Genomic DNA, 21,723 nt, shown 5'->3' with positions numbered 1-21,723 from the left:
GCTTAGCGAGCCCTGGGCCAGGAGCCAGGGGCCTCGTTCCCGTGTCACCCTCTCGTGGCTGGCTCTGTGACACAGGTGCAAAGGACTCGCCCTTTTGAGCCTCAGCCACTGCACAGGGAAAGGAAAAAGCAATTTAAGACCCCTGCCGACATTTCAGATCTTGAGGGAGAACCCGAGGCTAGGAGAGTGAAACGCTTTGGTGATTTAAGCTCTACGAAACATGAGGAATGGTTGACTGACTCATCATTCTGATTCAGAATCCAGCTTCAGCCTCCTTGTCCCCATCTCCTGGAGAAGCTTCAATGAAGAACATGGTTGTGACAAAAAAATGAAGATGTCCCAGAGGCAGTGATGCCAGCAAACATCTTCACAGTAAAGGAACCTGGAGTTAATGTCAGGCCCTGAAAACACAAAGGGTGAAATGTTGGAAGCAGATCCAGGCTTAGAAAGCAGAGTGGCACCGCAATGAGAAGCCCACGCACCACAACGAAAAGTAGCCCCCGCTCGATGCAACTAGAGAAAGCCCGCATGCAGCAACGAAAACCCAATGCAGCCAAAAGTAAATAAATAAATTAAAAAAAAAAAAAACAAAAGGCAGAGTGACAGGTTGCCCGGGCGTAGGAAGGACACTCAGCCCCGACTGAAAGTTATGTGATGAGAAGCAGGGAAGCAGTGTTGACAGGATTCTTGATGAGTTTTTCGCAAAGAAACAAAACACTTTTTCTCAGTGCTTAAAATCACAGTGTACTAAAAAAAATAGCTTTACTGGGCTTCCCTGGTGGCGCAGTGGTTGACAGTCCGCCTGCCAATGCAGGGGACACGGGTTCGTGCCCGGGTCCAGGAGGAACCCACATGCCGTGGAGGGGCTGGGCCCGTGAGCCATGGCCGCTGAGCCTGCGCGTCCGGAGCCTGTGCTCTGCAACGGGAGAGGCCACGACAGTGAGAGCCCCGCGTACTGCAAAAAAAAAAAAAAATAGCTTTACTATTTTTACTTTTCTAAACATTACAGTGGATCGTGTTAAGAGGGTTCTTAACGTTTTCAAAAAATATGTAACGGCTGCAGGAAAAGTCATATTTTGCCTTAGATTATGAAGGTTGGCTTTGCAGTTCCAGCATGCATGGTCGCCTTGGTGGCCCTGCCCCACCGTGCAGTCCACGTCCGCCTGTCATCATTTTTTCAACTTGCTTGTTTTTCATTTGTCTGCTTAGTTGAATGCAAGGTCCGTGCCTCAGAGACACCCTGAGTGGAAGACCATGACATTTTATTTCTTCCAGTCTTACTGAGATAGAATTGACATACAGCCCTGTATAAGTTTAAAGGGTGCAGCATCGTGAGTTGACTTAACATGCATCATCTCATATGGATACAAAATTACACAGAAAGCACGTTTTTCCCCTGTGATGAGAACTCTTAGGATTACTCTCTCCATGACTTTCATACGTAACCTACAGCAGTGTCAGTTATACTTACCCTGTTGTACATCATCTCCCTAGTATGTACTTCTAACTAGAAGACGACCATGACATTGTCACTGGGCTGTTCCTCCCCAGAACAGCAGTGGATGGTCTGCTCCAGGCACTCTGTAAATGTTTTGAGTAAATCGAGGGTTGCCGATAGAGGGGGAGTCTGGGTATGGGGGCGAGGGGACCAGCTGGGCGGGAGACCTCCCTGTGAGCGCGTCCCCTCTGCCTGGTGCCTCCTGCCAGCCCTCAGCACAGGGTGGGCTGTCCCCTCAAAGGTGGAGCCAGTGCTCCCCGAGTCCTGAGGCTCACCGACCCTCCTCCAGTGGAAAAAGGTCCAGTGCAAAGGGCCGGACAGCCCAACGCACCTGGTATCACTCTGATCCACAGTAAGCTTACGGCTTCATGTTGGAGATTTGGGGTCAGCTGATGACAGGGATGCAACACCAGCCCCCTCTTCTCTCCTCCTCTCTCCAAAAGCACAGTTCCCACCATCTCAGGCAATAACGAGGTTGACCGTGCAAAGTCCTGAGAAGCATCCTCTCCGGGGCCAAAGGCCAAGACTGGGGCCTCCCCTTCTCTCTGAACCTCTCTCATCTTTGTGCCTAGGGTCAGTGCTCCCTCTCTGTCCCTTGGAGTTGACAAGGGGGACAGCCACTGGCACCTCCCCCAGGCCAAGGCAAACAGAGCCAGATCCTGGGGACACTCCCAGTCCCCAAGTGCCCTTAGTGGTCCCAGACATGGCTTCAGCATATAAAGGACACAGCTCTGAGAGCCAGGAAACCAGGCCCCTGGCTCTGCTGCCATTTCCCTCCTCCCCCCTCGTCCTGGGCCATTCCCCGCCCAACCAGCCTGGAGTGGGCCCTCAGCCTCCCGCACCCCTACTTGCCTCTAGAAGCACTTCCCTCAGGATTAACTGGCTGGACCCAGGGTGACCTGGATGTCAGATGTGTCCTCACTGGGGAGGAAGAAGTGGGGAGACTTGCTTGTTTCGGTCTAGATGTCATTGGATGTGAAGTGGAACCACATCTTGCCAAGTGCAGGAAGAGGCAGAGAGGGCTGACAGAGACCTTCGATTTTTCAAGAGGCCCAGAGGGCAAAATATTCCAGGGCAAGAAGAGATCTGACTGCAGAGGGCAAGGAGACGTACCAGATCCTGAGTAGGATCTTGTCTGCTCGAGGCTGGGTCAAGAGAGCCGAAGGAGGAGAAGCCAGCATCGGCCTGGCACCCAGGGCCTCTGTCAGCCTCGTGCCTCTGAAGACCAGCAGGGTTGGGGTCTTCCTCTGGAAGCCAGGAAGGGTCATCTTCCAGCATTTCTGGTGCTTCTTTGAATGCAGAAAAGTAGCTGGCCTTTTCTTTACCTTCTTCTACACTTGTTATGTCAGAAGAATCGGGGAGAAATCCGTGATTTCTGTTGATGCCAGTGGAAGAATGTCCGGTCTCCCACCCTCCCCGCATCGTGGCCACACCCCAGGCTCTGGGAGAGGTGGGCTGACTTGCCAGGGATGCAGAAAGAGGGGGCTGCGCCGTCAGCACAGGCCAGGAGCAGGAACGTGGGGACACACATGCATTCTAAAGACTCCAGGAAGGCCCTGGGGGCAGATGCTTTGCGATCCCAGTAGAAATTCTGTGACTGGAGATGGGAAGGGGGACAGGACAGCCCCCCACCATGAGCTCAGAGGCTGCTCTGGCCTGTGCAGCATGAGAACAGGTGACCAGGACGTGGTAGAAACGTCCCCCCAATTGGCTCATGCCTGGGCCTTGAGAGTCGTCCTGGGCCAGTCCTGACACTGGGCAGGAAGGACAGGTCTTCCTGCAGCTGTGCCCCTGGTCCTTCTGCCTCCGGACAAACAGGCTCTGCATGTAGGTGCAGGTGGACAGGGGAATGTCCCCTGCTCGCTGGGGAAGAATGTTCGGCTTATACTTCCCATTTTTACATCATTCGAAGGCAGTGGTTGCTCCTGCCTCCTTGGATCTCCTGGATGCTGGGTTCCCATGGAAAGATCCCAGGCTTGGATGTCTGCCATTTCCTGTTTCCCCGAGGTCCACGTGAAGTCAGTCATCTCTTCCTAACGCTCTGTGGGGCAGATCCATCCACACCCCTCCCCCAAGCAGGTCTTCTGGTTACTCCCTGAGCGGAGCATGGCAGTGTCCACCCCTGGCCAAGTCCCCGGCTCACCAGGCTGAAAAGGAAACGAACTGAATTTCAGCTTTTCTCTGAAGGTTATTTGAGGTGCTGGGTGAAAAGTGCGAGCACCACTCAGTGGCTGCTCCAGAATCAGGAACATTCTGCTTAACTTACTAATCTCGACTTCCTGCAGGTGATCAGTCAAGGTGATGGTCTGGGAGTTGAGTGTCCATAGAGCACATTCTAGCTTAACCCTGTTTTAGGCAAACTGCTGATAGGGACGGTAGAAATTTGGAGAAAGCAGTCTCTGGGAAATTACTAAACCAGAGAGCATCCTTCAGACAATGCTGCCACCTCGCCCACAGAATAGAATTGTCGGGGCGCCACAATGCAGGGGGTGGAGAGGTTCCCTCAGCCTGTGTTCTGAAACCTCAACAGAACCAACGTGTGAGCCAGCCCAGCAGGGGCATCGCCCCCAGACCCTTCAATACCGAGCAGAGCTTCACGTCCCCTGAGGAGAAGTTCGGTGTTAGAGTAGCTATGCTTAACGCAGAGCAAGAGAAAAGCTGAATTTTGTTTGTGGGCCTAATGGCACTCTCGCATCAGAAACCCTGTAAGTGAAAGCCTTAGGGGAGGGGTCGGGGGGCTTTTTGAAGCCGCTTTGCATTCCTTGTTTCCTAGGATTGAGGAAATGTTAAGTTATCCACAAACACTGGGAAGGGGCCTTTGAAGGTCATGATGAGGGTTGAAGCTGCTGGACAGAGCCTGGGCTGGGATGTGGAAGAGGACGCCTGAGCCTCGGGGCAAGTCCTCTTCTGGTTGCAGCCCTTTGCTGACACCGATATGTGTGCTTGGCCCACGTTTATTTCCCTCCCTGCCTCCAAGAGCCCAAAGAGCCCACGGCCCTGACCCCCTCAGTGGCTTTCAGGCTGAGTAAGGTGTGTCCCAGGTTTGGCCACCAGCACAGTTCCGGCCTCTCCCAGCCCACATGCCTACATTTCATCTTGTCAAGCCAATTTGCATATCCCCGCTTCTGGGAGGAAACACCCTTTGCCTCCAGGGACAGAGGGAGGAAGATTGAGTCTTGGGTTTGCCTTGGCTTTAAGGGATCCACCAGGTCCCCCCGTAGCCACTCCTGCTGGCAATTTCTCAGGCCCATCCTGACAAAAGTCTCTGAATTCCTCCAAACACAACACACTTTCCCTGGTCTTGGGTAATTTCCTTGGTCTCCTTACAAACGCCCAGCCCCTCCCTCTTCCCAGCCAGCTCCTAGTTGTAGTTTTGACCTGACCACCTTTGGGGAAGCCTTAACCCTCAAAATCTGGAGGACCCGCCATCCCTCAGTGTCACCTCTGTTCCGCCATGAACGGGCACACGTTTTGCAGTTGTAGGTTACGTATAAGTGACTGTGTGATTCTCAGGAATTTTGTTATATTTCTTTTTCCTTTGGGGTGACACCACTAGGTCTGCACAAAGCTGTCTTAACTCAGACATTGGGATGGTTTTGACGTGGCCCATGCTCTTCGAGCAAATATGCTTGCAGGTTGGTTTTCTTCTTTTATCTTTTGCTTTCACGAGTGGACAGAGGATCCTATCAGTTGTGTGTAAGGAGAAAGTCAAATCAGCGTTAGCTGGATGGATTTCCAGTAATAAGATTTCGCTTTCCATTTGAAATGGAAATTTCAGCTGGGATCTGAAAAGTGTGGCCAGGAAGGCCTATCATGGCTTCTCAGGAGCCAGAGGAGGGACTCAGAGGCCTGAGCACATTGCTCCTTGCACCACACCCGCCCTGGCATCGGGGGCCTCGGGCCCTGACCACTGCCCCAGCCAGGGTCTCCACAGGACAGGCCATGCAGGCCAAGGTCCTGTAGAGAATTTTTCTTCGCCTTCTGTACACGTTTGCAGTAGCAGGCTTTGCTTTTGCTTCTATGTGAAGTTTTGCCTTAATCCCAAACGTTTTGATTTCTGCTCTGGTTTATGCCACTCATAGACAGTTACAGTATTTCTTAACCAAATAGATTTTTTTTCTTTTTTTGATGTAAGACATCTAATTAGTTGGAATTTTTGGATGACATTTTACATATTTGGTTTGTGACTAGTAATTATAGTTCATATCATTTATGGTTTTGTGATTTTTACTAGTTTAAAGGGCTTTTTTGGTTTGTTTTCATTTTAGAAATGAAAAGTTTTTTTTTTTAATTCCATGGAATAAAAACAATTCCATAATAGTAATACTCATAGGTACATCCTGGAATCAGTTTTTTTTTTCTTAATCTCTAACATCACATGCTATTAAATACTGTCATGCTGCTTTATGGTTTCTGATTTAAAGATTTTTTTTTTTTTTTTTTGCGGTACGTGGGCCTCTCACTGTCGTGGCCTCTCCCGCTGCGGAGCACAGGCTCCGGACGCGCAGGCTCAGCAGCCATGGCTCTCGGGCCCAGCCGCTCCGCGGCATGTGGGATCTTCCCGGACCAGGGCACGAACCCGTGTCCCCTGCATCGGCAGGTGGACTCTCAACCACTGCGCCACCAGGGAAGCCCTGATTTAAAGAGTTTTAAATGGGGTAACAGTACCCACTGTGTGGTGCTCCTCCATCATTCCCATCTGGGTTATTTGTTGGAGTTTAGGAAGAGGCCATGTTGGGCTAAACTCCTTATTCCTGTTGTTTTCAGTCCTTGAGTGATAATCAGAAGCTTTTCTCCGGAGAGGGTGGGGTCAGCTGTCAGGCTTCTAGGTACCCACCTTTCAGAGGGGCTGGGGTTTAATGCAGTATGGGTGGATATGGGATAGGGCGAGAGGTCACCTTGTCCCCTCATTGGGGCCTGGCGCCAGCAGGGCCAGAGCTGTGGCTTTGTGGCCAGAGGGGTGTCTTTGGCCCTGCGTTGGGTCCCCTAGAGGGTGGAGGGACGGCAGGGTCGCCGGTCCTTGGCCGGAGAAGGACCCACCCCTTGCTCTCTGGTGTCCCTCCAGTACTCACTCTGGAGCAGATTCTTCAGGGTGGGCATCCGGGCCCCGTCGAAACTCCTGGAACTGGCCGTGCAGAGCCTGCTGAGGGATGAGGCCTTGGCCATCGCCGCTCTGGAGGAGCTGCCCGCTGAGCTCTTCCCACCCCTGTTCTCCGCGGCCTTTGCCGGGATGCACAGCCAGGCCGTGAAGGCGATGGTGCAGGCCTGGCCCTTCCCCTGCCTCCCGCTGGGGGCCCTGATGAAGGAGCACAAGCCTCACCTGGAGACCTTCCAAGCTGCAGTCGACGGCCTGGACGTCCTGCTTGCCCAGGAGGTCCGCCCCAGGTGAGGGCGACCCAGCAGGCGGGTGGGGCCTGGGGATCTGAGCAAGACGCAGCCGGCATCGGCGGGGGTGGGGGTGCGGGGCCACGGGGAGGCCTTGGGGCCGTGGCTGGGCCACTCTGGGAATAGGCTTTCGGGCGTGCAGGGCTACTTAAGGTGCAGAGGTGACAAAAGGCACGTGGGCTCACCCCCTTCTCGTGGCGCTTAAAGTGGGGACCAGGAGGGGCCCCGGAAGCTCGAGGAGCAGCTGGTGTCTGGGGTGTAGCACCCTTGCCTGGGTTCTGAGCCGTGCGGTCCTGGTCCCCGTGGGTCTCCGCACAGCTCAGTGTGTCTCCCGTTGTCCCGCAGGCGGTGGAAGCTGCAGGTGCTGGATTTGCGCCGGAACGCCCACCAGGACTTCTGTACCGTGTGGTCCGGCACCAGGGCTGGTGTGTGCTCACCGCTGGAGCCTGAGGTGGTCGGGCCCGTGAGGAAGAGGCGCCGGGTGGAAGATGCAAGGGCGTGGCTGAAGCAGACCTCGGCCCCCATGGAGGTGCTCATAGACCTGTGCCTCAAGGAGGGCACCCCCGATGCGTCCCTAAGCTACCTCCTGAAGAAGGTCAAGCAGAGGAGGGGCTCACTCCGCCTGTGCTGTCAGAAGCTGAGAGTCTTCTCCATGCCGATGCAGAGGATCAGGAAGATCCTGAAGCTGGTGCAGCTCGACTCTGTCCAGGACCTGGAGGTGAACTGCACCTGGAAGCTGGCCACCCTGGGCAGGTTCGCGCCGCACCTGGGCCAGATGGTCAACCTGCGCCGGCTGCTCCTCTCGCACATCCACATGACACCGCACGCCGCCCCCGGCATGGAGGAGCGTTGCGTCAGCCAGCTCACCTCCCAGTTTCCCAGCCTGCAGCACCTGCAGGAGCTCTACCTGGATTCCATCTCCTTCCTTGAGGGCCGCCTGGACCAGGTGCTCAGGTGAGGCGTGGCGCTGTCTGTCTGCAGACCAGGGCAGGCCTCTCTCGTTTCGTTATCCGTGGGGTGTCTGTCTACTGTCTGCCTGCCATGGATGGTGCCAGGGTGCACGGGCCACTCAGAGGTCCACACGATGCCGCCACTCCGTCCCCCGGCATCTTGTCACATAGCCTCCCGGGTTAGGGTCAGAGGTGTGGCTTCAGTTAGATGCCTGTCAAAGGGGGCTCTTTGCTGGGAACCTGCATCGTGGGGGCTTTGGGCCAGGTGAGGGTGGCTTTGGGAATTCTTCCTGAGAGAGTGATGTCTAAGCTGAGATGATGGAAAATAACTAAGCAGGAGGACATTAACCAGGGGAAAGCCCATCCAACGTGAGGTTTCAAATCGGAAGCTCTGTGCTGAGCAGCTGGTCCACGTGAGCCTGTCCCTCCCACCTATCCCACTTTCCTGTCTGTCCCGGGTTGCTTTAGGCTCCAGGTGAGGTGTGATGTGGGAAATGGGTGATTCTGGAAATGACGGGGAGGGAGCAGGAGTGAAGAATTGTGGCGTCCATCAGGACATTAAGCGGTTATTGCTCCTACATAGTCCAGAGAAGAGAAGCAGAAAGTCAGATGAGTATCGTTATTGAAGTGGCTCCAATCTCGAGTCCAAATTACAACTATTATTTGCTTCTAAGGCTTCTGATTATATAGGAATTCTTCAGTAACAAATTATTTCTTCTAGAAATTTGTTCTTCATTCTTAAAATAGAATCATAGCTTTACCTGGAACACAATGATGAAAGATGAGAGAATGCAGCCCGATTTATTTGTGTGAAAGAGTTGGATTGATTTCCTTTCTGGCAACTGCAAACTCAAAGCATTAAGAATAAACGTGTTCATGACACAAGGACAGCAACAAAAAAAAGAGTTGTGGAAAGTGAGGGATGGTTTGTGGCTGATACAGCGACCAGAGTTAGCCCCTGCCGGCTGGACCCCTGTGGACGTTGCCAGACGTTGCCTGGCTTAGCCCTTTAAGCACAGATGCCAGTACTCTCACTGGGAACAGAGAAACAGGTGATGGGGTCCAGGAGGCGGCAGGAAGGAAGCCCGAGTTAAAAGCAGTGTAGGTCATGTCTGCCAATACTGTAGTTTGCTGATCCCCTCTCTCACTTGGGACCTGGGGTCAGGCTCCCCGGTGGGCACCTGCCATTGTTACCTTACCTGTGCTCACAACACCTGGCAGGGGTATGTCGTCCCCCACTTGACGGGTGAGCACAGGGAGCACTTGAGGATTCCTTCCCTTGACCCCGTCACACGGCAGATAAGGGATGGGGAAGGACCCCGCTCAACCTTGGGCTGGCCTGGCACCTCTCCCTTGACCATGCAGCATCCTCCGGAAGACTGGGATCTGGTGAAATGGGCCTCTCTTCCCTTGAGGCCTGGGCCACCCCACATCCCTCCGCCCACCACCTCCATCCTCCCGGGACTGACTGCTCTGTCTCTCTCCAGGTGTCTGAAGAACCCCCTGGAGACCTTGTCGATTACCAACTGCCTGATTTCAGAGGCAGACCTGATGCATCTGTCGCAGTGCCCGAGCGTCAGCCAGCTGAAGGATCTGAGCCTTAGCGGGGTCAACCTGACCAGCATAAGCTCCAAGCCCCTCTGGGTCCTGATCGAGAAGGCCTCGGCCACCCTCCAGGACCTGGACCTGGACGAGTGTGGCATCATGGACTCCCAGTTCAGCGCCCTCCTGCCCGCCCTGAGCCACTGCTCCCAGCTCACCACCTTCAGCTTCTGCGGCAACCCCATCTCGATGGCTGTGCTGGAGAGCCTGCTGCGCCACACCGTGGGGCTGAGCAAGCTGAGCCACGTGCTGTACCCCGCGCCCTTGGAGAGCTACGAGGACGTGCACGGCACCGTCCACCTGGGCCGCCTGGCGCACCTGCACGCCCGGCTCAAGCAGGTGCTACAGGAGTTGGGGCTTCCCAGTATGGTCTGGTTCAGCGGCAACCCCTGTCCGCACTGTGGCGACAGGACCTTCTACAGCCCCGAGCCCATCCTGTGCCCCTGTTACATGGCCGCCTAGCCCAACGAACGAGCCGCAGGCTTTGTCGCGGGCACGCGGACACTGCCGCTCAGACGTCAGAGCATCTCGAAGAAACACAAGCTATAGTTTCGGACAGTTGTTCATTGTTAGCGGGAAAAGGAAAGGTGATTCAGAGCTGGGCGGGGGGGATGGTGACTTGGGGGGTTGATGGGATCTTCGGGGAGATGCATCTTGTAGAGTTAGAAATGTGAATCTAAATTTCTAGAGGGGGATTCAGGCTTGAGAAGTAGATGGGGGCGTTATCCCTACGTGGATAGTTATAAAGAAATGGTCAGAAATAAAGAGAACCTCAGTGTCATTCACCTGGTGTTCGCTGTGATCTGTGACCGTGATTCTCCCGTTTAAACCTCAGTAATCTCCTGTTAGTGACTAAATAAGAAGCCAGCATGTGTGAGGCGCAGGCACCCTAGGCTGGACAAGGTTCGGCCCCAAGAGTTAACAGCACCATTTCTCCCTCCCTTTGGTCTTGTTTCTGGATCATCTGTTAGCTCCTCACTTTCTTCTGTGGCCGTTCAGTCTATCATCGCACACAAGGTGCGTCCTCAGGGCCTGGAATGTACTAAGTGTCCAATAGTGAGCACCACTGGAGGGAACATTCTTCCAAGGGACCCTCGCTGCCAACTCCATCCAGGCCCTGGACTCTAGCACCCTCCCCAGTGGATCCAGCAGATACAGAGCCTCCATCCCTGGCCCTGGGTGGTGCCAGGATAGGGCTTCAATGTGCAAAGTCAGGCCCCGAGTCCTGGGGGCAAAATCCACCCACAGACCATCTGGAGCCTCTGGGACTCACCAGCGCATACCCGCCTTCCCACTGCGTCCAGCCCCTTGAATTCAGTTAGTTGTGTCCTGTAAAAACATCCTAATTCCTGCTAGCAAAATTCTAGTAAGCTCACATAGACAAATAACATTTGTTTACTATTCGTTTCCCACATTGAAAAGAGTTCATCGTTTTGTGCGGAGGTAGGTCACACCAGGGTGAGAATGCCCTTCTTCCGGGAAGACCCTCCTTCTTCCCTGTCAAGGAGGTGATAAGCCAGCTCTGATGCCCTGGATTCTGGGTCCCAAGAGAGAACAAACCCACGCCTGGTCTTGGTAGCACTCAGATAGAGCAGGTGAACGTCAGATTTGGTTTGGGGGTGGGGTGGGGCCACCCTTTGAACCCCCCAAGACAGCCCATCCAAATGAAAGGGACACGAGCTTCCCTGGGGGCGCAATGGTTAAGAATCCACCTACCAATGCAGGGGACACGGGTTCGAGCCCTGGTCCGGGAAGATCCTGCATGCCGCAGAGCAACTAAGCCCGTGCGCCACAACTACTGAGCCTGCACGCTACAGCTACTGATGCCTGCGTGCCAAGAGCCCATGCCCCGAAGCAGAGAAGCCACCGCAGTGAGAAGCCCGTATACCACAATGAAGAGCAGCCCCCGCTCGCCGCAACTAGAGAGTCCGCGCGCAGCAACAAAGATCCAACGCAGCCAAAAATAAGTAAATAAATAAATTTACAAAAAAAAAAAAAAAAAAGGGACATGTCATACAGTGGAGTCCGCCCTGTGTCCCTGGGCTGCCTTACCTGGCTTCCCACACACGACCTGGGGAGAAGGCCACACACCAAGGCTGGGGCAGGGCTCGTCTGCATGTCCCTGACCATGAGCCATCCTCCACCGTCTATCTGGTGTGGCCAACTGTCAGCAATCCCTTATCCTGCCGCACAGCCACTGGCCCTTCTCTATCTTCTTCCCCTAGCAGGCACCCTCTTTTCTTCTGCCCCACCCTTTCCAGCCTCCTACCCTATGCCCCTGTAAGAAAGAACAAGAAATGGACCCCTCGGCTTGTGGACATGCTTTGCCATTTCTGAAAGAAGAGAGAATGCAGAAATCTGTATAAGTGATGGTGTGCTGGGAAGAAGGGAGTCAGAAAAAGATCTCTCTTACTTTTCCCCAGTGTGCACCCAGTCTCAGCATCCCCAAGCATCCCTAAGTTACAGAGCATATTTTCCGGAACGGGAACTGGCACCTCTGGGATATGAGGAAAAGTATACAGGACGAGCAGGTTCTCCACGAAGAAGAACAGAGGCAGAGATCGTGTGATCTTAGTGCCAGATTCCTCAGCCGCAAAACAGATAATCACACTGGCCTCATGACATTGCAGTGAGGTCGCTCACAGGGCTAACCTATGGAAGCCACTTGCCCCGGTCATGGATGGCCCCATATAGGACAGTGGTGATTATTAGCTGCCCGATGCAAGTAAAGGAAGAAAAACAAAAGTGAACACTGCCTCTTGCTTCTCAAGCAGGGTGCCCTGCACTTGGGACTTTATTTGGCCCAGAGACCACACTTGAGAAAGAAATCTTACAAGAGTCTTTGTTCAGAATTTAGATTTTGTCATCAACATGTTCAAAGAGGCATATGCTATCAATGCAGTGAGGTTCTCAAAGTCAAGTTTGGCTGGAGAGGAAGCTCATCCGTAAGGATGGGGCATGGGGAGGTAGTGACTGCTGGGGGCCCAGGGGCCCGGGGGCCATGTGGATGGAGGCCCTGGGTGTGTGTGGGCAGGGGGGAGCGGGGTCTCCAGCTGTTGGGAAGCAGGCAGGGAGAGTATGGCACATAGGGTGGGATGATTGGAAGTAACCATTTACCCAGGAGCAGCCCCAGCTGCACGTCGACCAGGCAGGAGGGTTAGGGCAGCTGAGGGGTAGGATGTGAGAGGGGTGAAGCTGAATAGGAAAGAGCCAGAGAGCAATCTAACACAGGGAAATAGCCACGGGCAGAAACAAGACCAAAAGCAGGCCTGACATGGGAGTTCCCTGGCAGTCCAGTGATTAGGACTCGGCACTTTCACTGCCTTGGCCTGGATTCCATCCCTGTCTGGGAACTAAGATCCTGCAAACTGTTCAGCTCGGCCAAAAAAAAAAAGGCCACACAAAACATTCTCTGACATAAGTCTCGTACCAGTGTTTTCTTAGGCCAGTCTCCCAAAGCAATAGAAATAAAAACAAAAACAAATGGGACCTAATCAAAGTTACTGCATAGCAAAACTTTTGCACAGCAAAGGAAACCGTAAACAAAATGAAAAGACAGCCTACGGACTGGGAGAAAATATTTGCAAACGATGCGAACAACAAGGGATTAATTTCCCAAATATACAAACAGCTCCTACAATTCACTAACCAAAAAAAAACCCAATTGAAAAATGGGCAGAAGAGCTAAATAGACATTTCTCCAAAGAAGACATCCAGATGGCAGATAGGTACATGAAAAGATGCCCAACATCACTAATTATTAGAGAAATGCAAATCAAAACTGCACTGGGGTACTAATAAGGGGGCTTATACAGCTAGGTTCCGAGAGAAATAGCCTAGACTCTGCAGCTGACACAAAGTTGGAGGGGAGTTGGAGACGCTGAGTCTGTGTCGTGGGATACTTTGAACTGCAGAAATGCGGTGGTGGGTGCCATGTGGACCCAAAAGTGCCAGAGTGGGGTTTGTGTGAGAAGCACAAGTGCCCTGTGGGGCCCGGGGTCCGACCTCTACATACTCCCCACGCTCATGGCCCCGTTGGGCACCTGCATGGCTTTGTTCTTGTCCACAGGATATTCAATATCTTATCTTCCTTTGAGGAGATGGACCCATATTTTCCTCACTTAACTCGTTGGTGAAGATCCAGCTCCACTTGCTTCTTTCTTCCAGCTCAGTTCCCCCAGTGTTTTAGTTGACAGAGAAGTGCTTCCAGGCAATCCCTTAAATGGACCAAAACGGTTCAGGACAGAGATGAAACCCGACTGCCTCCTAAAACCTTTGGCATTACCTAAGTGATGAGAGTGGTCAAGGTGTCTTTTGTTAATGAGGTGACTTCAGGAAAGTGCCTAAGGCTGGGGGGTGGTTGTCAGTGGGGCCAATCCTGTGATTAGAGGGTTGAAACTATCAGTCCCAGCCCGATGACCTCCAGGGAGGAGAGAGGGGCTGGGGGTTCAGTTTACCCCCCATATGGCCAATGATGTGGCTACAAAATAAATGATCCCAAAACGTAGGGGCTTAAAACAATAACCGTTTCCTGTTGCACAGTTACTGTGGCTTAGCCGGGTGTTTCTGGCTCAGAGTCTCTTGTGAGGGTCGACTCAAAATACTGGCTTAATCGGCTTATTCGTCTGAAGACTTGACAGACATGACTTGTGCTGGAGAATCCTCCCCCAGGATGGCTGTCTCCCTTGGCTTTTGGCTGGAGGCCTCAGTGCCTCCCCACGTGGACTTCCCCAGAGGGCTGCCGGAGTGTTCCCATGACATGGCTGCTGGCTGGCTTCCGCCAGAGCGGGTGATTCAAGAGAGCAAGGCAGAATGTCCATTGTGATCTAATCTTGGAAATCACACACCAGCACTCCACAGTATCCTGCTGGTGCCCTGCTCCTTGTGAGAGGTCACGATACAAGGGTGTGAAGACCAGGGTGCAGGGATCACCGAGGGCCATCTTGAAGGCTGGGTTTCACAATAGTACAAAATTATTTGCAGGCATTATTTTATTTAATAGTCATAACGATCCAGGGAGGGAGTTACCATTTACTTCTGTGCTCCAGAACCTGGCGTCATGTCTGGCAGACCCCGGACACTTGAGACTTTATTGAAAGAGAGATGCACGTGAGGGATTAAGAGCTCAGGCTCTATAGACCCATTGCCAAGGTCCAGGCCTGGGGTGCGATTTATTTTGGGATAGTGAGCAAGTTTCTTAATATCTCAGATGGCCAAGAGGCACATGAAAAGATGCTCAATATCACTAATTGTTAGAGAAATGCAAATCAAAACTACGATGAGGTATCACCTCACACCAGTCAGAATGGCCATCATCAAAAGATCTGCAAAACAATACATGCTGGAGAGGGTGTGGAGAAAAGGGAACCCTCTTGCACTGTTGGTGGGAATGTAAATTAATACAGCCACTATGGAGAACAGTATGGATGTCCTTACAAATCTAAAAATAGAACTACCATAGGACCCAGCAATCCCACTACTGGGCATATACCCTGAGAAAACCATAATTTAAAAAGAGTCATGTACCACAATGTTCATTGCAGCTCTATTTACAATAGCCAGGACATGGAAGCAACCTAAGTGTCCACTGACAGATGAATGGATAAAGAAAATGTGGCACATATATACAATGGAAGATTACTCAGCCATAAAAAGAAACAAAACTGAGTTATTTGTAGTGAGGTGGATGGAACTAGAGTCTGTCATACAGAGTGAAGTAAGTCAGAAAGAGTAAAACAAATACCGCATTCTAACACGTATATATGAAATCTAAAAAAAATGGTTCTGATGAACCTAGGGGCAGGACAGGAATAAAGACACAGACATAGAGAATGGACATTAGGACACGGGGAGGGAGAAGGGTAAGCTGGGATGAAGCGAGAAAGCAGCATGGACATATATACACTACCAAATGTAAAATAGCTAGCTAGTGGGAAGCAGCTGCATAGCACTGAGAGATCAGCTCCGTGCTTTGTGACCACCTAGAGGGGTGGGATAGGGAGGGTGGGAGGGAGGCTCAAGAGGGAGGGGATATGGGGATATATGTATACATATAGCTGATTCACTTTGTTATACAGCAGAAACTAACACAACATTGTAAAGCAATTATACTCCAATAAAGATGCTAAAAAAAACCCCAAAACCTAAAAATAGAGCTACCTTACGATCCAGCAATCCCATTCTTGGGCATATATCCAGTGAAAAACATGGTTCTAAAGGATACATGCACCCTAATGTTTATTGCAGTGCTGTTTACAATAGCCAAGACATGCAAACAACTTAAAAGTCCATCAACAGAGAAGTGGATAAAGAAGATGTAGTACATATATACAATGAAATATTACTCGGCCATTAAAAAGAATAAAATAATGCCATTTGCAGCAATATGGATGGACCTGGAGATTATGATACTAAGTGAAATAAGTCAGACAGAGAAAGACAAATATCATATGATATCGCTTATATGCAGAATCTAAAAAAAAAAAGATACAAATGCACTTATTTACAAAACAGAAAGAGACCCACAGACTTGGAGAACGAGCTTATGGTTACGGGGGGGGGGAAGATTGGGGGGAGGGATAGATTGGGAGTTTGGAATTGACATGTACACACAGCAGTATTTAAAAGAAAATGACTTTCCATGAAAAAAAAATCTGTACTATAGTATATCATATTATAATAATTAGATATAATAATAATATATACATACCTTCTCATAACTTTGGTTTTTTTAATTAATTAATTAATTTTTGGATTCGTTGCATCTTCGTTGCTGCACGCGGGCTTTCTTTAGTTGGAGCTACTCTTCAATGCAGTGCGCAGGCTTCTCATTGTGGAGGCTTCTCTTGTTGTGGAGCACGGGCTCTAGGCGTTCGGGCTTAGTACTTGTGGCTTGTGGGCTCTAGAGCGCAGACTCAGTAGTTGTGGCGCGGCATGTGGGATCTTCCCAGACCAGGGATCGAACCGGTGTCCCCTACATTGGCAGGCAGATTCTTAACCAGTATGCCACCAGGGAAGTCCCATAACTTTGATTAAATGGAATAAAAAACAGAGATCCAGGAACAGGGGCTGGCTCATCGTCAGTGCTAAATAAACATTAATTGCTGTTATTGGTATTATTATTCCCAACAATATCTCCCGCTTCCGATGAGGTTTTCAGTGACTCAGTCGTTTTCAGGGTAAAGATAAGACCTAGTGGCATTTTAAGCCACCATTGGAAAAGGCTTGGGATCTTTTCTAGTAGAAACATACAACCAGAAAACACAGATATGTCCAAAGAGCACTCTGACATTTATCTGTAAGTTGCTTCGACTTTGAATTTGGGACGCCCATGCCTTTGTGTTCACGAAGCATCTCATGCCTCCCTTTGTGGTCCTTCCCTCACATCCTCCACAGAAGATGCATTCTTGTTTGCTTCTGATCATTTGAAAGCAAATGAGAATAATCATCCAACTCCCTGATCGATTTCTCCCCATCCCAGTTAAAATCACTCAGTAAAATTATGTTAATAAAACACAACTTAAATTTGCGGAGTATGCAAATAATATCCACCATTTACATAAAAGCAGGGGAAGAGGGGTGTGTGCTTGTGGATGAGGAAGACATGCAAGGAAGGACACTTGAGAAATTCTCAGCAACAGTTTATTTTGGGAACAGAGACAGATACTGTGGTCTGGGGCAGGAGTGAGACTTGCTGTACACTGGGTGAATGCTCTTTTGCGTGGTTAGGTTTTATTGTTAACTCTGCATAAGTATGATTTTTAATTGAAAAGTAGTTTCTGAGAATTCCCTGGTGTCCCAGTGGTTAGGATTTTGAGCTTCCACTGCAGGGGGCAGGGGTTCAATCCCTGGTTGGGGAACTAAGATCCTTCAAGCCACAGAGCTAGGCCAAAAGAAAAGGAGTTTCTAAGGGACAATACGTTATCCCTGGATCCACTGTCTAACTGTGCTTTTATGCCACTAATATCCCCACAGGTTTTATTTTGTTTTGTTTTTAAATGAATAAAAACTTGTACATGATTGTTATTCAAAGGCTGACCAAAATCCATTCTCAATTGTCAAAAAAAAAAAAAGAGTCACATCTGATTTCAGGATTTCAGCGTTAGATGTAACTTGACCTTTTTCTCCTTGGCATGATTCATCTGTAATTTGGAGTTTTTACCTTAATCCATGTGGTAAAGACAGAATTTCCCCCGAATTCTGGTTCTCTGCCAACCTGGCAGAGCTAAGGTTTTAACTAATTCCCCTTGCCCATCAGAGCACTTTTCTGTGACCAAGTCCCCTTCCTTAGGGGTACCCGTTAGAGTTGGGGGCTCCCACTAAACCCTTTTTGTGGCTAGCATGGGCCACGGAAATTTTCCTCTAGGAATGCCCTGGAAATTAACATCACCTTGCTTTGGGTAAGCAGGTGGTATAAGTCATCACTGATTGAATTTTTCAGTGTGTCCTGGTCCCTTGCCTTTTGGTCCCTCTCTGCCACACGCTTACATTTAACTCAGAGCTGAGAGCTGAGCTCAGAAGCAGCAGGAAGCTGAAGGCTCTGCCACTGATTATGAAAGCCCTAATCTCTTGAGATAAAGCTCTCCCAGGGAGAGTGGAAGAGGAAAAAGCTTGGAGAACAATGGTAGAGCCAAGCTCTCCCCTGGAGGCGGAGGAAGGGGTAGAGGCTGGCCATCTGGATTAGCGTCCTCAGGAACAGGTGTGCTTCCTGGGCCACATTGTAAAGTAGAGTCCACTTTTCACACAGCTCTGGTCTGCATGTCAGGAGGACAGCCTGTGGTCCTGAGGGCCTGATCTCCTCCTGGGTACAAGTTCTAAGATGGTGTGAGATGCCCAGCCCTGTTGGTAGATAATCAGGCTGACCACGTATCACTCCACTATCATGACCACAAGTCCCAGGGAGCTGTCTCCACAGCACTGGGCCTGGGCTGGACTTGGCCATGGGGCTGTCCATGGAAGGAAAGGTTAGAACAGGTCATTTCCTTTTTTTTTTTTTTTCTGCCCGGCCACGCAGCATGTGGGATATTAGTTCCTGGACCAGGGATCGAACCCACGTCCCCTGCTGTGGAAGCGTGGAGTCTTAACCACTGGACCGCCAGGGATGTCCCAGAGTATTCTGTTATACAGCTGTGGTTTGTTTTTCTTCCTTTTCTTGGCCAAAACAGATACTTCCCCTCACATTCAGGAAGGTATGAGAATGGGACTCGCTCTGTCCTCAGGGTTCTGTCCATCACAGTCTAGAGTGAGAAGTAAGAGAGTTGGGGCCAGAAAGAGAATTGAGTGGGGCCCCTAGCAGCAGTGGTCTTCAGGAAGTAATCCACAAGAAGAACAGACTGCTTCCTGGAAACTCAGGGTGGTTGGGCATTTGTTGATGGCTGGCAGTCACCTGGGAGCTGAGCTATCACCTGCATACCCCCTACCTATACCTGAGGTGAGCCCTCTCCATGGGCTCCTGATCTAAAGAGTGTGTAAGAGTGCTAGGGCGGCCATAACAAATACCACAGACTGGGGGTGGGGGAGAGCTTAAACAACAGGAAATTATTTTCTCCCAGTTCTGGAGGCTAGAAGTCCAAGATCAAGGTGTTGGCAGTGTGGCTTCTCCTGAGGCCTCTCTCCTTGGCGTGCAGATGGAGAGAGTGTTCTTGTTGTGTCCCTGTGTTCCTCTATGTCCAAGCATCCCTGATGTCTTGTGTGTCCCAATTCCCTTTTTGCCACACTGCGTGGCTTCTGGGATCTTGGTTCCCCAACCAGGGATTGAACCGAGGTCCTCGGCAGTGAAAGCATGGAGCCCTAACCACTGGACCGCCAGGGAATTCCCCTCCCTCTTTTTATGCAGAGACCCATCAGATCGGATTAGGGGCCACCCTAATAACCTCGTTTTAACTTAATCACCTCTTTAAGAGTATTATCTCCAAATACGGTTACATTCTGAAGTGCTGGGGGTTAGGACTTCAACATATGAATTTTGCAGGACACAATGAAGCCCAAAACAGGGGGTGATGGTAGGGGTGATTCACCTGGTGAGTGCTGCACAGGTGCTGTCATCATCTGGAGCAGGGCATTTGTACCCCACCTGCTCCTTACAAAGACCTGGGCCCTTTCATAATACAGACTCCCTGGCCCCATTTCTGAAGATATGATTCTGTTGGCTTGGAGTAAGATGGGCAGAATCAACCAGGACATAAGTACTTTGCAATAGCTCCCTAGTATTTACTGGTTAATATTTCGTCCTTGGCCAAGTGGCCTGGGCATCACCTGGAGCTTGTGAGAAACTCAGACTCTTAGGCTCTACCCAGAACTGCTGGACCAGAATGTACATTTTCACAACACCGTGTAGGTGACTCCTTAGATTCACTGAGGGTTAAGAAGCACAATCCAGGTGATTCAAAAGTGCAGCCCGAACTGAATCCTGATCTCTGGACTTTGCTTACATATCCCAGGTGGGGGTCCTAGAATCTCTGAGGGGGAGGGGGAGGCACCCAGCTCAAGCTCCAGCCTCTGATTGGTTTATTTTTTATATATTTTTAATATTCATTCATTCATTTACTTGGCTGTGCCGGGTCTTATTTGCAGCATGCGGGATGTTTCTTATTTTATTTTATTTTTTTGTTTCGGCATGCGGGATCTAGTTGCCTGACCAGGGATCGAACCCGGGCCCCCTGCATTCGGAGTGTGGAGTCTTAACTGCTGGGCCACCACGGAAGTCCCTGATTGGTTTGTTGAGTCACCAATAAAATGCTCATCCCAAGGCAGGTGCTCAGTGTGTCAAATGAAAGAGAAATGAATTCCTGACCCTCAACCCATCCTCAGGCTCCCTTGAAGGAGTGGACTCGTGGGCATTTTAATCATAGGAGAGACCAGTGTTTCCCAAAGTATTGGAGGGTTTTACACCTTGGGCCACCCTTCACTTCAGAATCAAATGGGGCAAATATTGAACATTCAGATTCCCAGGCCCCTGCCCTGGTAATTTGAGTTTCCCAGGTGTGAGATGCAGCCCTGGAATCTGTATGTTTCACAATGTCCCAGGTGATTCTGAGGTTTGAGCAATCTTTATAAACGTATCAAATAGTCAAAGTTTTCCTTCTTTTCCCTTAAGTTTTTGCAAACATTTTAAAGTTGACATCAAAAATGTTTTCATCAAGGCTTCCCTGGTGGTGCAGTTGTTGAGAGTCCGCCTGCCGGTGCAGGGGACACGGGTTCGTGCCCCGGTCCCGGAGGATCCCACATGCCGTGGAGCGGCTGGGCCCGTGAGCCATGGCCGCTGAGCCTGCGCGTCCGGATCCTGTGCTCCGCAACGGGAGAGGCCACAGCAGTGAGAGGCCCGCGTACTGGGAAAAAAAAAAAAACAATGTTTTCATCATAAGTGTAAACACTGCAAAGGATGTAGCTTCTGGCGTATAATAAAAATAGGCCCTTTAAGTAAATAAAACTGGTGGCGATTTCACTGCCAAGGGCCGGGGTTCAATCCCTGGTCAGGGAAATAAGATCCTACGGGAAGCCGCGCAGCGTGGCCAAAAAAAAAAGGAAATAAAACTGTTACTATCATGCTTTTAAACGTATCCAAAAGAATGTAAATAGCATAGGGTTTTGATACTCACCACCATCCGTTTTAAAAAGTATAAAATGAGCTCTTTCTAATGGTCAGATCATTTATACTTATTTTTCCAGCTTCAGAGAGATATAATTGACATATATGGTGTGAATTTAAGGTGAACAGCATGTTGATTTGATAAGAAAGGTTTTGTTTTGTTTTGTTTTGTTTTGTGTGTGGTTTTTGTTTGTTTGTTTTGCTGCTCTGCATGACATGTGGGATCTTAGTTCCCCAACCAGGGATCAAACACGCACCCCCTGAAGTGGAAGCACGAGGTCTTAACCACTGGACTGCCAGAAGTCCCAGAAAGGTATTTTTGATGTTATATCAGGTTATGGCACTTTAGTATGCTTTCATTAGTGAACATTTTTGTTCTAATTCAGTGACTCTGTTGCATTACGAGTGGAAATACAAATAATTCTTGCCAGTGAGGAGTTGTTAGAAGCCCTCCCTATCTCCAAGAATCTGTATGCAGAGGGCTGTAAGGGCAGTGGGAGGGAAATTTTCATATATAATCTAGGTGGTGAGGAGGGAAGGGAGAGTGAAGGAGGAGGAGGGAGGGAGGAGGGGAGAGAGAGGGAGACCAGGGTATGAGCTGTCACCCCTGGAACTGGTTTAAGAATGAGCCCTTGCTTAGAAAAAGCTCCTGGGCTTCAGCCTGAAGACCTACAATGAGGACCCCGGGAGTCCCATGGGTG

General features: G+C 50.5%; 1 protein-coding gene across 1 annotated transcript; it reads left to right on the top strand.

Annotated features, from left to right (window-relative positions):
* The first annotated feature begins 5,073 nt into the window (after positions 1–5,073).
* On the top strand, positions 5,074–10,512 carry LOC149747575 (melanoma antigen preferentially expressed in tumors-like). The gene is made up of 4 exons (XM_089894777.1): positions 5,074–5,133; positions 6,564–6,883; positions 7,202–7,837; positions 9,321–10,512. Exons 1-4 carry the CDS (start codon positions 5,089–5,091, stop codon positions 9,895–9,897), a joined length of 1,578 nt encoding a protein of 525 aa, XP_089750903.1. The 5' UTR covers positions 5,074–5,088; the 3' UTR covers positions 9,898–10,512.
* The last annotated feature ends 11,211 nt before the right edge of the window (positions 10,513–21,723 follow it).

The sequence above is a fragment of the Delphinapterus leucas genome, chromosome 14 (assembly GCF_059928025.1).
Source record: "Delphinapterus leucas isolate spDelLeu-1000000601 "Yukka" chromosome 14, BTC_Dleu_Yukka2, whole genome shotgun sequence".
In the NCBI taxonomy this organism is placed as follows: Eukaryota; Metazoa; Chordata; class Mammalia; order Artiodactyla; family Monodontidae; genus Delphinapterus; species Delphinapterus leucas.
The sequence above is the reverse complement of the archived record's forward strand: the minus strand, read 5'-3'. Positions and strand labels throughout refer to the sequence as shown.

Excerpts from the sequence above, each read along its gene's own strand:
- LOC149747575 (XM_089894777.1), top strand. The coding sequence starts at position 5,089 with ATGGTTTTGACGTGGCCCATGCTCTTCGAGCAAATATGCTTGCAG. Across the intron at positions 5,134-6,563 it reads TCGAGCAAATATGCTTGCAG|TACTCACTCTGGAGCAGATT; the intron begins GTTGGTTTTCTT and ends GTGTCCCTCCAG. Across the intron at positions 7,838-9,320 it reads CGCCTGGACCAGGTGCTCAG|GTGTCTGAAGAACCCCCTGG; the intron begins GTGAGGCGTGGC and ends GTCTCTCTCCAG.